The sequence below is a fragment of the Bos mutus genome, chromosome 2, assembly GCF_027580195.1.
Source record: "Bos mutus isolate GX-2022 chromosome 2, NWIPB_WYAK_1.1, whole genome shotgun sequence".
Classification (NCBI taxonomy): Eukaryota; Metazoa; Chordata; class Mammalia; order Artiodactyla; family Bovidae; genus Bos; species Bos mutus.
Window position 1 is genome coordinate 112,576,374 of NC_091618.1, and position 14,369 is coordinate 112,590,742.

The following is a 14,369-nucleotide window of genomic DNA, read 5'->3' on the forward strand; positions in this document are numbered from 1 at the left end:
GCATGACTGGCCTCCAAGAAACCTACGCTGTAGCAGGGCAGGCTGTATTAAGGCAGTTGTTGTTGCTGTTTAGTCTCTAAGTCATGTCTGACCTCTGTGACCCCACGGATCGTAGTCCGCCAGGCTCCTCTGTCCATGGGATTTCCTAGGCAAGAAGACTGGAGTGAGTAGCTGTTTCCTTCTCCAGGGGATCTTCCTGACCCAGGGATTGAACCTGTGTGTCCTGCATTGCAGGCTGCTGCTTTACTGCTGCGCCATCAGGGAAGCCCATACTGTAGCACTACACCTTTCTAACTTCTATTTTTCAGCCCCCATTTGTAATGGAGAAGTGGATTGTAGGCATCGTGGAAAATCAGACTGTAGAATGCACTGTCACATATGAGGTAAGCCTGGGTAAGGGGTAGGGGAGAGGGGGCAAGGCCGTTGGCTTCACCATCAGTTTCTCCAAAGGGGTTTTTATTTGCTGCCTCAGGGTGTTTAGCGTTTATTGGAAGAGAAGCTATTTAACCACCATGAATATAGGAAGATCAATATAATTATTCTAACAAAGTAACGAAAGGAAGGAGAACAGGGTGCTTACCTAGAGATTGAAGTATAATTCATTCATCAGATAATGATTGAGCACCTTCTCAATACAAATGTATGCATGTGCGACACACTAGGGATATGGAACAGTGACCTAAACAAAGCTCTGCCTTCTTGGTGCTTCGAGTTTAACGGTGAGGGTAGATCAGTGAGTGATTCTTCACAAGGACAGGGTACAACCTCTATTACTACCATCAAAACCAGATTCCATATATTTAATATATGAAAAAAATTGAAAAATGTACAAACAAATATTTTAGAAATATTTGCTTTAGAAAAACAAATATTTTAGAAATAGGTGCTATTAAAACTAAAATTCATATATTTAGCAAGTGCCTACCAACAGGTACCATTCTGTGATTTGTTTGTTTAGTCGCTAAGTCATGTCTGACTCTTTGTGACCCCATGGACTGCAGCACACCAGGCTCCTCTGTCCTCTACTGTCTCACAGAGTTTGCTCAAATTCTTGTCCGTTGAATAGGTGATGCTATCATTCTGTGACCAGGGTGGACTAAATCTAAATCTGTACTCTCTCAAGATTTATATATATTCCAGTGGAGGGCTATAGATAATAAATAAATAAATTAGTAATGTCAGAGTGATAAGTGAGAACCAGAAAATAGTGAGACTCAGGGCATTAGATTCAGTGGTCAGGAAAAACCCTTCTTCTCAGTGTGAGGCAGCAGGGAACAGCAGAGGAAGGGCAAGAACAAAGTTTGAAGGACAGAGGACATGACAAGGCTAGAGAGGTGGGCGGGGCCAAGCATAGAGCCTCCTGGGGCCGAGGTGAGGAGTTTGGACTCACTGTAAACGCCATGGTGGGTGTTTTAAGTATTCTGCTGCTTTAAATGATCTAATTATGTTTTTGAAAAGAGCAAGATCTTCATGGTGGTGGAACAATCTGCTTCACAAGGTAGTTTTCTCTACCTGGGAATGGGATGGAGGGAAATAGTTATAGCAGAGTCTTGGCACATGTGGAGATATGGTTAGTATGAATGTAGTTAGTATGTAGCTACCCTCACTAGTATATATGTAGTATGTAGTTAGTATGCAGCTACCCTCAGTAGGACATGCCTTTCATTCATTCACTCCCTTATTCATCTAAGAAACATTTAGCAAGGATTTACCAGGACCTAGACACTGTAAGCAGAGAAGGCAATGGCACCCCACTCCAGTACTCTTGCCTGGAGAATCCCAGGGATGGGGGAGCCTGGTGGGCTGCCGTCTATGGGGTCGCACAGAGTCGGACACGACTGAAGCGACTTAGCAGCAGCAGCAGCAGACACTGTAAGAGGAACTCACACCTGTGTTATTTCAGTAACCTTGTGCAAATACTCAAAGGTAAGGAGCACTATCGTCATGTGGCAGCTAGGGAAAAAACTGGCTCAGAGAGATGAAGGGTGGTCCCAAGGTTTGGGGTGGTCAATGAGAATCCGTGGGGTCACCAAGTTCCTCCGAGTGTGAATAGCTTCCAGCCTTCCTTGGCTGTTCTAGCCATTCCCTTCCCAACAGTAAGATGAGGGAAGTCAGCCTCGAATGGACTTCATATGCTGTTGCATAGTGATGTCTTCTGAGCTGCCATGGATTAGCATTTTTAACATGAGAAGTCCAAAGCCTGGCCAGTCCACTTATTCAGGATGACCCAATATTGGAAGTCAGTTAGGATGACAGGCAATGATTTATCCTCCCCAGCCAGGGTACATGCCTGTAGGAAGGAGGCACTGAGAAATAGCCTTAATTGTCAAAGTGTGGCTCGCAGGGCACAGACCTAAATAAAAGAAGTCGACTGGTCTTGAGGAACTGGGAACCTGGGAATCTAGAGCCTGTTGACCACTCCCCAGTACCAAGGAAAAGCTCTCTTTTTAGTAAGTGGACAGTAATAACAGCCAGTTTTCATCTCTGCCTGCCTTAGCTCTGGAGACACGCCTCACCAAATTCTTCTCTTCTCTTTCTCTCTCCCCTGCCTCCTCCTCTTCTCCTCCTCAGACTCCAGGATGATGTGATAATTGTGTTGGTAACAGTCACTTCAGGGCTTTTTAAAAAATATGTATTTTCATAACCTTATCAAATCCTGAGAGGTTCTTCAGTCTTGTCTGATTTGTGGCACCTGGTGATGAAGGGGTAACTGGGCCCACCAACCTACCCATACATACTTAACCAGTTACCCCGATGACCGCAGGCAGTCCTGAGCAAAATAGTGGTCAGATTTTATTTATTCAGCAAAATATCTGTTTTCAACTACTATAAACATAAGACATTGTATTTCATTACTCATTAAACAAAGAGGTAAGTTGAGATTTACCAACAAATTCTTAGAGAAGACAAACACCTTTTTAAACTACTGTAGTCCACTAAGGAATAAAGGAGTTAAATTTTTTTATTTTAACCATATTACCATATTGAGGCAAACAGTGCAAATATTTTACCTCATGCCTTATGACAGTGTTCTAAAGAGTTACCTTGAACAGATAATGATAACCTGATTTTCTTCCCTGTTTTATAAGCATGCATATATCCGGTTGTGGGTTTCTCTCCCTATTTTTTTTTTATTCCACAGAGCGATGTTAGAACTCCAAAAAGCACTAAACACATCCATTCGATTCAGTGGAGTAGAATGAAACCTCAGGATGAAGTGAAGGCCGTCCAGCTTGCCATTCAGACGTTATTCCCCAACTCAGAGGGCACCCCTGGGAGCAGGTCTGACTCAAGTAAGTTAGTTGTGCTCTAGACAGGTTCCAAAGTGGAAATGTCAAAAGTCTCACATCAGGAATAAGGACCAGTCTGTAAGTTTATACAGATTTCTTTTTTTTTTTTTTTTTTTTGTGTGTACAGCTTGCAGGATCTTAGTTCCCCAACCAGGGATCGAACCTAGGTCCCCTACGGTGGGAGAGTAGAACCCTAACCACTGGGTTAGGGAACCCTTATTTACTTATTTAGCTGCGTTGGATCTTAGTTGCGGCATGCGGGATCTTTCAGTTCAGGCCTTTGAACTCCTAGTTGCAGCGTGTGAGATCTAGCTTCCCGACCAGGGATCAAACCTGAGCACCCTGCACTGGGAGCAGAGTCTTAGCCACTGGACCACCAGGGAGGTTCCTCCCACAGAGATTTCTAATATCATGCATGCATGCGTGCTAAGTCCATTCAGTTGTGTCTGATTCTTTGTGACCTTATGGACTATATACAGCCCGCCAGGCTGCTCTGTCCATGCGATTCTCCAGGCAAGAGTACCGGAGTGGGTTGCCATGCCTTCCTCCAGGGGATCTCCTTGACCCAGGGGTTGAACCTGTGTCTCCTGCAGGTCCTGCATTACAGGCAGATTTTTTACCGCTGAGCCACTGGGGAAGCCCTCTAATATCATACTTCCTCCTATTTTTAGAACATTGGCTCAGTCGTGTCCAACTCTTTGCGACCCCATGGACTGTAGCCTACCAGGCTCCTCTGTTCATGGGATTTTCCAGGCAATAGTACTGGAGTGGATTCCCATTTCCTTCTCCAGGGGATCTTCCCGACCCAGGGATCGAACCCAGGTCTCCCACATTGTAGACAGATGCTTTACCGTCTGAGCCATCAGGGAAGTCCTTATTGGCTTTATACACAGATTATATGGAAAGTAGAAATTATGGGCTTGGAAATAAGAACATATTATAATACAGTTCCATATTCAAGTAACTATCAGAGAAGATAAAAATTAATGATTATGTCCTATTGAAAAATATGTATGTATATTTATATACATATATATTTAGTTTCCAAGACTGTAGATAAAGATAAGAATTGTCTTCCATGTCCAGCACACATTCCTATGAAGTCACTGCTGTCACTGGGGCAACCTCTTGAGTCCTTAACACCACAGATCCATCAAAGCAAAAGAATGACAGGGCAAGCAAGAGAGAGGGCCGGGGGTCGGGGGTTGATAAAAGTAAGGGAGGAAGAAAGGAAAGGAGGAGAGAGAAAGAGAAACATGAAATGCACATGCTGGGTAGTGGTGATAATAATTACAGATACTATAAAGAAGCCATTTAGACATGACTTAGAGTAAGACAGGCTGCCTTGTTGATGAACTGGTCGTTATTTGCTAGCCTCAGGGGAAAAGTTCTGACCTTCACCTTTGCAGACCCAGAAACTCTAATACAACCCAGACTCAGGCTAACAAACACTCTGGAGATGGATACATAAACCCCTGTGCAAATCACCTTTTGCCATGAGAAACATACCTTCCCAACAAACCAAAAACACATGTTTTCTGACCAATGCCTCTTTTTCCCAATAAGAAAATACCTTTGATGGAGAAGGAGATGGCAACCCACTCCAGTGTTCTTGCCTAGGAAATCCCATGAACAGAGGAGCCTGGTGGGCTATGGACCATGGGGTCGCAAAAGAGTCAGACTCGACTTAGCAATTAAACAACAATAATTAATCAGGGTTCAAGTGTGTGTCCTTCCATGATCTAACCAACACAGCAGTTTAAATCCCTCACTTGCTACATTGTAATAGAAATAAACTCTTTAAAAAAAAAAAAAAAGAAAAAAGAACCCTGAGAAGTCATAACAGAAGGTTCTTCGGTGGCATGGCAACAAAGCGCCCTGATGGCTACTGTCGCCGAGTTACGAGAGCCCAACTTCTGTGTCCTCCGCCGTGCGGACCGGCTTCCCAGGCACACCAGGTACTCTAAATGCCCACTGGCCAGGGGCCCCAGGATCCTGGGCAGTATTCTAAACCCAGCAATAAATTATTTGACAGCATGCTAGACCTGCCTTGCTCTGTCAGCATGGTTGATTGGGTTATTTTTCTTTCTCATTCTAAAGTTCTTAAACCATGGGTTTTAACTATACTAAAATTTACCATCTTCCATCACAAAAAGTCCAGAGGAAGGCCCGGCTCCAGGTACAGTAAGATAAGGCGCTCAACCATGTTAAGGATGAGAAATGAGCCTTGCCTGGTTTCTACTCTGCCATCCTTAACAGGTTGCCTTGGTCCTCGGCCTAACTCCTCTCACATTCACAGTCATCGTATAAAGATATGGTAACGCCCACAGGAAATAAGAGGTCAATCCCTTCCCTGTTCTCATGCTTGGGAGGGAGAAAGACTTGTTTAGAGACCCCTTTGCAGACTGCCTTTCAGGTCGTTTTGGCCAGAGCTGAGCACCTTGTTCATTCTTAACCATGGTATCATATGTATGGCTTGGACTAATCGAAGTCTGCCTTAGGGCTGGATGTGATCGGCTTTCCCAGTGCACATGGCTCTGTGTAGGGGGTTGGACACTGAACAAAATTGGCATTCTGTTGGAAGCTAAGATTTCGGGAGGTCCAAGTGAAGGGAAAGAAGCATGTGATGGTTGGCTGAAGCCTGTGAGCCTGAACACAGGAGGATGCCTATGTCTGGATGCACCCCTCACCTGAGAGGCACGAGGCATTGATGCTGGCAGAGGGAGTGGGCACACTCTGTTCCTCTCCAGGAGCCTCGCTGGCACAAGCAGGGCTCAGGGAGGATGCCAGGGAACTTGGGATGTGGGCAATGCAGGCCCTAGGGAAGACAGAGAAGATCCAAGGTGGGAGGAACTTGCTTATTCATAAAGTATATAGTTTACTAAGTGGCTGTTAATTAAGCATTTTCTTTTACTGTAACTTCTTCCTGTTTGCCACAAAGCTTCATTTTTCAGGCAGAAAACTTCTTATTCCTGAACCTCAGGAATCTCTCCTCTGGAGATATAAATTGTCTTTCTTCCAATCTCTAGCTGTCTCAACCATTAGAACCCAATCTCTTTTATCTGCATTTAGTGTTCTTGAGTATTTAAAAGTTCTGGTTAGCAAAAAGCCTTTTGTTGACTAAACATGCCCCTGCCATCCAAAGACACTTAAACAGTAATTTCTAGAAGTGACAACATGGCTAAGTTGAGAAGAAGATAGAATTTAGATGCAGTATTAGCTGAGTGACCATGGGTCTGATCACTTCACCTCTCAAGCATCAGTCTCCTCCATTATAGAATGATATTATTAGTACTGACCTGGCTCAGTGGTAAAGAATCTCCCTGCCAATGCAGGAGCCACAGGAGACGCAAGTTTGATCCCTGGATGGGGAAGATCCCTTGGAGGAGGAAATGGCAACCTTCTTCAGTATTCTTGCCTGGAGAATCCCATGGACTGAGGAGTTTGGCAGGCCACAGTCCATGGGGTCACAAAGAGTCAGACATGACTGAGTGACTGAGCATGGTTTCTAAGAAGATGTCAGGGAAATTAAATGATATACTGTAAGAAAAGCCTTTGGAAGAGTGCCAGCATATAGCATACATTTGGTAAGTATAAATGCCCCTGTTTTTTTTAAAATAAATGTTTATAATAAAGGAAATGTTCTGATACCTAGCCTAGAATTATGAATGGTAACGCTTAGAGCTTCCCTAAGAGGTTTGAAATTTTGTGAGACAGTCTTATGAATTAGGCATGCAGCTTTACTGTGGCTTCAAAGATGCCCATTTCCATTTCTTCCACAGGCGCTGATTGCCAGTGGCTGGATACTCTGAGGATGCGGCAGATTGCATCCAACACTTCCCTACAGCGCTCCCAGAGCAACCCCATCCTGGCGTCCCAATTCTTCCCCTATTTCAATGACCAGGACTCCTATGCAGCTGCGGTGAGGCGGACCCAGGTGCCCACTAAGTATCAACAGATTACACCTATAAACCAGTCCAGAAGCTCCTCTCCTACTCAGTACGGACTGACCAAAAACTTCTCTTCTCTGCATCTTAACTCCAGGGATAGTGGCTTTTCCAGTGTTAATACTGACAGCTCTTTAGAGAGGGGGCAATACTCTGGTAGAAGCAGGAACAAATATGATCGAGCTAGTCACTCACTGAATTCTTCTCCAAGAGGAAGACACAGTGGGAAAAGTCAGCACTCCACGCCTTCAAGAGAAAGATATTCTGGAAAATTCTACAGGGTTTCTCGGTCAGCACTCAATGCTCACCAGTCACCTGACTTCAAGAGAAGCCCGGATGCCTCCCATCAACCCAGGACCATCCCAGGGATGCCTTTGTGCACTGACATGGACTCACGAGCCAATGAGGAGGAGAGCAAAGTCAGTGAAGGGGGATGGACAAAGGTGGAGTACCGCAAGAAACCCCACAGGCCCTCCCCTGCCAAGAGCAACAGGGAAAGACCCAGAGGAAACTTCCGAGGAAGGAGAAACTTTTGATGAATTGAACTAGTCAAGCTTTTCTTAGTATTTTGTTTTCAATGTAATGGATTTTGATAATGTGCTGCCTTCAGATAGAATTAACAAAAGACAATGTTTCCCTTCCAGGGGGTTAGAAAACACCTTCTAAGAGAGCCTATAGCCAAAACAAGGCCAAAATTGTGGATGTTGGTTGTCCATTGTAAGTAACTGGACTTAAAACATAACTATATATATTTTATTCCCCTGAATTACCATCTTTAGAGAAGGGAATATACCACTGTATTACCCTAGCCACTGCTTTTGTGATTAGCAGGGCCTGGACTAGGGTGAACTTAAATGCAGAAACTTAGCTTAAATAGGGCACTCATCTTGGGTGCAAAATTTAAGGGGGAATTGAAAGCTCAATAATCAAGATTAATAATATTCTAGTGCAATACTTAAATAATATTCTAGTGAAATATTTAAATAAATGAAAATTAATGCAAAAAATTAATGATAAACAAAAAAAATCGAGATTCTGGAGAAAGACAGGATCAGTATTACTGGTTTTTCCTTTTGTCTAAGGCTCCAATATGGCTTGGCAAGACTCTGTTACTGGTCCTGTCTTTATTTAAAAATCTTATATTAATATTTTGTTCATCATGTATTCTTTGCATTAATTTTCTCTTTAAAAAATATTGCATTAAAATATCATTTATTTTGATTACTCAGGTGGGGCTTTTTTAATGCTTCCTTAAATTTTGTATCCAAGGCAAGTGCCTCACTTGCCTTACCCAATCTCCACACAGCCGGTTAGTATTTATTTTAGTAAGTCATTTGGGTTTTTATCTTAGTCAGAGCTGAATTGACTTGGCTTGCCATTTTTAGGCAATAAAAAAGGTTATTGGACTTGATCATAATGCCACATATCATTCCATGAGACTCATCAGAAACCAGAGATCTAAACTGCTTAGGAGATTTGTGGTTGTTTCTTTCCTAAAGCTCCCAGGGACTGCAATCAAATATTATTTTCTATATTTTGCCAAAGGAGGAGCCAAGAGGGGAAAACAAAGGTCTGTAAAGTCCTCTTGGGATGTCAGAACTCTAAAATCTAAAAGAAAACAGACACAGAACAGGATGATAACATCACAAGCTAAAAGTCAGAGAAATTTAAAATTACTATCGTCCTTGTTAGAGCAAGACAGTAAATACCATCCTTGTAGCAAGAAAGCTATAAGCAGCTCGGGGTAAAGAGGTGAATGGTATGGGTGGGAGGAAGCTGACTACAGTTTAGGACAGGCATTGTGGAATCTGGCTTGGGAAATCCTACATATTTTTACAAATCAAAAAAGCCTGGTGGCAACAAACGTACTATATGTCAAATGAATAAATGTTATTTTCAGTACATTCTGAATTTCTGTTCAACATTCACTAGCTCTGAATATCAACTGTTCTTTGCCCTGCATAGAATTCTCAGTGCTCTGTAGAAATCTGATTCTGGGGAATTGCCAGTGTTGGGGGTGGTTCTCTTTTAATAGAAACCAGTCATCGAGTACCTGCATATATTTCTGGAGTAACTGCCCTGCTCTAATACGGTCCTTGGGGCCTGGGGTTGGTTTGGGCAGCATTAAAGAATCCCATGGGATGGTATGGGGAGGGAGGAGGGAGGAGGGTTCGGGATGGGGAACACATGTATACCTGTGGCGGATTCATTTTGATATTTGGCAAAACTAATACAAATATGTAAAGTTTAAAAAAAAAAAAAAAAAAGAATCCCATGGATAGAGGAGCCTGGCAGGTTACAGTCCATAGGGTTGCAAGAGTTGGACACAACTTAGAAACTAAACCACCACCACCACAAAATCTAAGTTATAGGAAACAACTTCACCTGTGTGGAAAGTTGTGACCTAACCATCAGTCCAACAATTCAACTGTATAATTCTTATTGTTTAACACCTGCATTTACAAGCAAAAGTGTGACATTAGGCACTGAGGTCCTCTTTTCCACTGTGGATGACCAACTTCTCCAAGGATTTAAGTTTCACTGTAATCCTTTCTCATGAAGCTTATATCAACCACATCTGTTTTCAGTTATTTTTCCCTTTGTCCTTTGTTCATGTTTAATTTTTTTAAGAGGGCTAATACAAAGTATGTTATCTTCATAGCATGCTGCTTCTAAATAAGCAATAAAATACTTTCTTTGATTAGGATTTTTAGATAAGTAGCTAAATGCAATCTAAACTAGGTCACTCTGATGGAACATGGAGTATGGATTTAATTATTAAACAAAAGGTTCATTCTGGGGAATTATTTAAGACTCTAGTTTAAAAGGTGTTATGCCAATAATTGCTTGTTTCATGCTTTTTCCCTTGCTTTCCTGGGCTATTCATTGGAGAATCCAACCTGGTAGTAAAATGACTCAATGACCTCATTCCTAGTTAGTGCAGTAGCTAATCACAAAGAGGTCATTCCAACACTGTACAAAATTGACCACCTCAAAAGATCTCATGAAAAAATTCCTGTCACCTCAATGCTCCTAGTCAAAACCAAAATACAAACATCTGTGGTCTGCTTCTTGGTTGAAAGAAATTATTCTTATTAAAGAAATAATAAGGGTGGATGTTATTTTTTTTCCTAATGATGCTTATTCATCCAAAATTGCTTGCCATGTTGCAAGATGAATGTAAGTGAAGAACAGAACAAGGATTAAGAGGACTTTTTTCCCCATCAAGTTAAATCAGTTGCAAGAGGCTGACGTTAATAGCAACAACAATCAACAGCAAAAACAACAACAACAATGAAAAACCACCAGGGATACTTTAAGAGGAAAAATCATAGTAGGAACAAATTAAGAAACTCTACCTTGAGTTAGGCACCTGTAAGTGTGGGGGTGTGGCAGACCCTCAGTACGCTTCAGATCAAGTCTGAAACACCTGGATCTGTACTGGTTGCTACCAAAGAGGCAAGCATTACTCCAGGCACTGCCCAGGCAAAGCATGATGTTTTGCTCTCTGCATAGTCACTAGACAGCAATGCTACAGCACTGACCTGAATAACTGAATAATCCTACATATGTAAAGGAGAACTGGAGATTACTTACCAAAGATACTTGAGAAATATATATAACCTGGTCATTGTTTTCAACCAATTCTGAATATTATTCATAAAAATTATAAAAATTAAACTGCAATGTTTAAAAATATTCACAGTAAAAAAAAAATTCACAGTAAAATTTAAAACAGTAAAATCTGGGATAATTAGATGAAGACACAAAAGAAGACTCACAGTGGCAGAAGTGATAATGGTAAAACTTGGTATGAACAACAGAAAAAATGATATATAAAATCTTCATTGTAAAACTTTCATTGAAAAGAACTAATCCCATGGGGGAAAATCAGTACAATAAAAATTAATATGAAAATGGGAAATAGTTTTATTATGTTGGATAGAATGCATGTGTGTGTGCTCAGTGTGGATGCTCAGTCATGTCCAGCTCTTTGTGACCCCATGGACTGTATGTAGCCCACCTGGCTCCTCTGTCCATGGGATTTTCCAAGCAAGAATACTGGAGCGGGTTTGCCATTTCCTTCTCAAGGGGGTCTTCCCAAACCAGGGATCAAACCTGAGTCACCTGCATTGGTAGGTGGATTCTTCACCAGGAAAGCCCGTTAGATGAAATATCAGGGAACTGAATTGGCATAATGACATGCAGAGCACATCATGAGAAACGCTGGGCTGGAAGAAGCACAAGCTGGAATCAAGATTGCCCGGAGAAATATCAATAACCTCAGATATGCAGATGACACCACCCTTATGGCAGAAAGTGAAGAGGAACTCAAAAGCCTCTTGATGAAAGTGAAAAAGGAGAGTAAAAAAGTTGGCTTAAAACTCAACATTCAGAAAACTAAGATCATGGCATGTGGTCCCATCACTTCATGGGAAATAGATGGGGAAACAGTGGAAACTGGCTGACTTTATTTTTGGGGGCTCCAAAATCACTGCAGATGGTGATTGCAGCCATGAAATTAAATGACGCTTACTCCTTGGAAGGAAAGTTATGACCAACCTAGACAGCATATTCAAAAGCAGAGACATTACTTTGTCAACAAAGGTCCGTCTAGTGAAGAATATGGTTTTTCCAGTAGTCATGTATGGATGTGAGAGTTGGACTATAAAGAAAGCTGAGCGCCCAAGAATTGATGCTTTTGAACCGTGGTGTTGGAGAAGACTCTTGAGAGTTCCTTGGACTGCAAGGAGATCCAACCAGTCCATGCTAAAGGAGATCAGTCCTTCAGTGTTCATTGGAAGGACTGATGTTGAAGCTGAAACTCCAATACTTTGGCCACCTGATGTGAAGAGCTGACTCATTTGAAAAGACCCTGATGCTGGGAAAGACTGATGGCAGGAGGAGAAGGGGATGACAGAGGATGAGATGGTTGGATGGCATCACTGACTCAATGGACATGGGCTTGGGTGGACTCCGGGAGTTGGTGATGGACAGGGAGGCCTGGCATGCTGTGGTTCATGGGGTCGCAAAGAGTCGGACATGACTGAGCAACCAAACTGAACTGAATGACATTCTTCCTTAACACAAACATTTCCCAGTAGTTATATATAGTTCTGATCACATTTTATCCATAAATAAGTGTTTAAAAGTCCAAGGGTCAACACATCAAGATCGGAATGTCCAGTGGTTCAAAACGGCAGGATCAAAACAGCCTGCACACAGCTCACAGCATTCTGACTCAATTGCAACTGTTCCAAGTTGAGAAATACCAAATATTTTATGTCTCCCAAGTCTCTTTATAACTTACCATTTCACCTCAACAGGTTGGTACAGATAATGGCATGCTTCTGAAACGCTGGCTCAGCTACAAGATGCTGTGATTCGGTTGTGCCAACTTATCATGGAAACTCTAAATTAGAGACACTGTAGTATTGGAGAAGGAAACGGCAACCCACTCCAGCGTTGTTCTTGCCTGGAGAATCCCAGGGACAGGGGAGCCTGGTGGGCTGCCATCTCTGGGGTCGCACAGAGTCAGACACGACTGAAGCGACTTAGCAGCAGCAGCAGCAGCAGTGAGGAGGCTTATAAAATCTCTTGCCATCACTCGGGTTTGAGAAGCTGCAGTTAAGCCAGGATGGCCTGGGGAAGTCAGAGCATAAGACCTGGACCCAGCTCTATTTGCTGCTCCTGGAACTGGTATATGAGATTGTGGAGGTGGAAAAAAACACTAGATCCGTGGTCAACCTTGTCGAGGCTTTAGGGTAGCAGGCACCAGTGACTTTTCACTCTATTGCCCTTTCCCTTTGACTCGCTGGCTGGCCAAGCAATGCATGAGCAAATTAAGAGAGTGAAAGAATGAAGTGGACTTGTGTCTCAGTGAACTCCGGGAGTTGGTGATGAACAGGGAGGCCTGGCGTGCTGCGATTCATGGGGTCGCAAAGAGTCGGACACGAATGAGCGACTGATCTGATCTGATCTGTGATCTTGTAACTCATTCAAAACTAAAAAAAAGTCTACCCTCCATAATCAATGTTCTATTTACTCAACTGTCCCAAAGAAATTGCTTCCCTACCACCTAGGTGAGTCTCACTCAGCCCTCAAGTTCCAGCTGTCATCCTGGAAGCCCTCTGTCCACAGTTCCAGTCACTTTGCTCATTCTGAACTCCTCTTGGAGGCATCTTATCACTTAGTCCCTTGCACCATTGCTTAAGCCTTGTGTTCCCACTCCCCTGAAGGCGCCCTGGGAGGACAGTACAGTGGTGCCCAAGAACTTGGCAATGGGGAAATACAACTAACCACCAAGAATCCATTGATGGAATGGCCACAAACACCACAATACCTCCCAGGGCTGAAAAGCATGCATATATATCAGACCAGAGACATGAAACGATGCATCTTCTAGAGGTGGTAAAAGAGTTAGGACATGGGTTTGGGGACAGACAGAGGTGGTCAGCTTTAGAAGCCCAGAATAAGGCAGTCCACAAAGGAAACGGTTAGCCATACTATCCACACCAAGCCTTCACACAGGACATAATGTGCCCAATCACTCCTAGAGACCAGTAAGCATCACAACATTGTCCAGCAGAGCCTTTCCCAGACTGATGTGAGAGTCTACTTGGTTAGGGAAATATAAACTTTTTGTGGAGATTGTCATTCGATTGGGCTCCTGCTTACCTTTTCTGCATCACTGTCTGCCTCTCCTCACAGAAATCAAACTGAAACGCTGCTATATTCTCCCTTTTCTTCAAAACTCCCTCCACCCAGCTTCCTCTGCACTGTCTGGCTGAGTCAGCCTTTAGCTCTCTGCTAAGACCTTGCTTCCTCCAGGAAGCCCTCCCTGATCCCCAGGCCTAGGTCAGGGCTCATCCTCATGTGTTCACACAGGACCTTGTGGTTAATCAGATATATCTCCCTTTGTTGAAATCATCCCAAAATCTGCTCCTCTGTACTCTTTCATAGATCACCAGTGTTATTTCCAACACACAATTGGTACTCAATCTGTTTACTGAATCCATACATTAATTGGCAAATATATTGATCAAACTAATAAACCATCAAATCATTTAAATTCTTGTTCTAATCTCATGCTCATTAAGTGACCTTAACAGGATTCTCCAATTTGCTTTAC

At 42.8% G+C, this 14,369-nt stretch overlaps 1 protein-coding gene across 2 annotated transcripts in view; it reads left to right on the plus strand.

Moving 5' to 3' along the window:
- MAP3K20 (mitogen-activated protein kinase kinase kinase 20) overlaps positions 1 to 9,369 on the plus strand; it is a 171,424-nt gene extending 162,055 nt beyond the window's left edge. For both annotated transcript variants that reach the window (XM_070358513.1, XM_005887560.2), the window contains exons 18-20: positions 309 to 383; positions 3,143 to 3,293; positions 7,073 to 9,369. In XM_070358513.1, the coding sequence (XP_070214614.1) occupies positions 309 to 383; positions 3,143 to 3,293; positions 7,073 to 7,773 (927 nt within the window). In that variant the 3' untranslated portion in view covers positions 7,774 to 9,369. The remainder of the gene's footprint in view (positions 1 to 308; positions 384 to 3,142; positions 3,294 to 7,072) is intronic.
- The last annotated feature ends 5,000 nt before the right edge of the window (positions 9,370 to 14,369 follow it).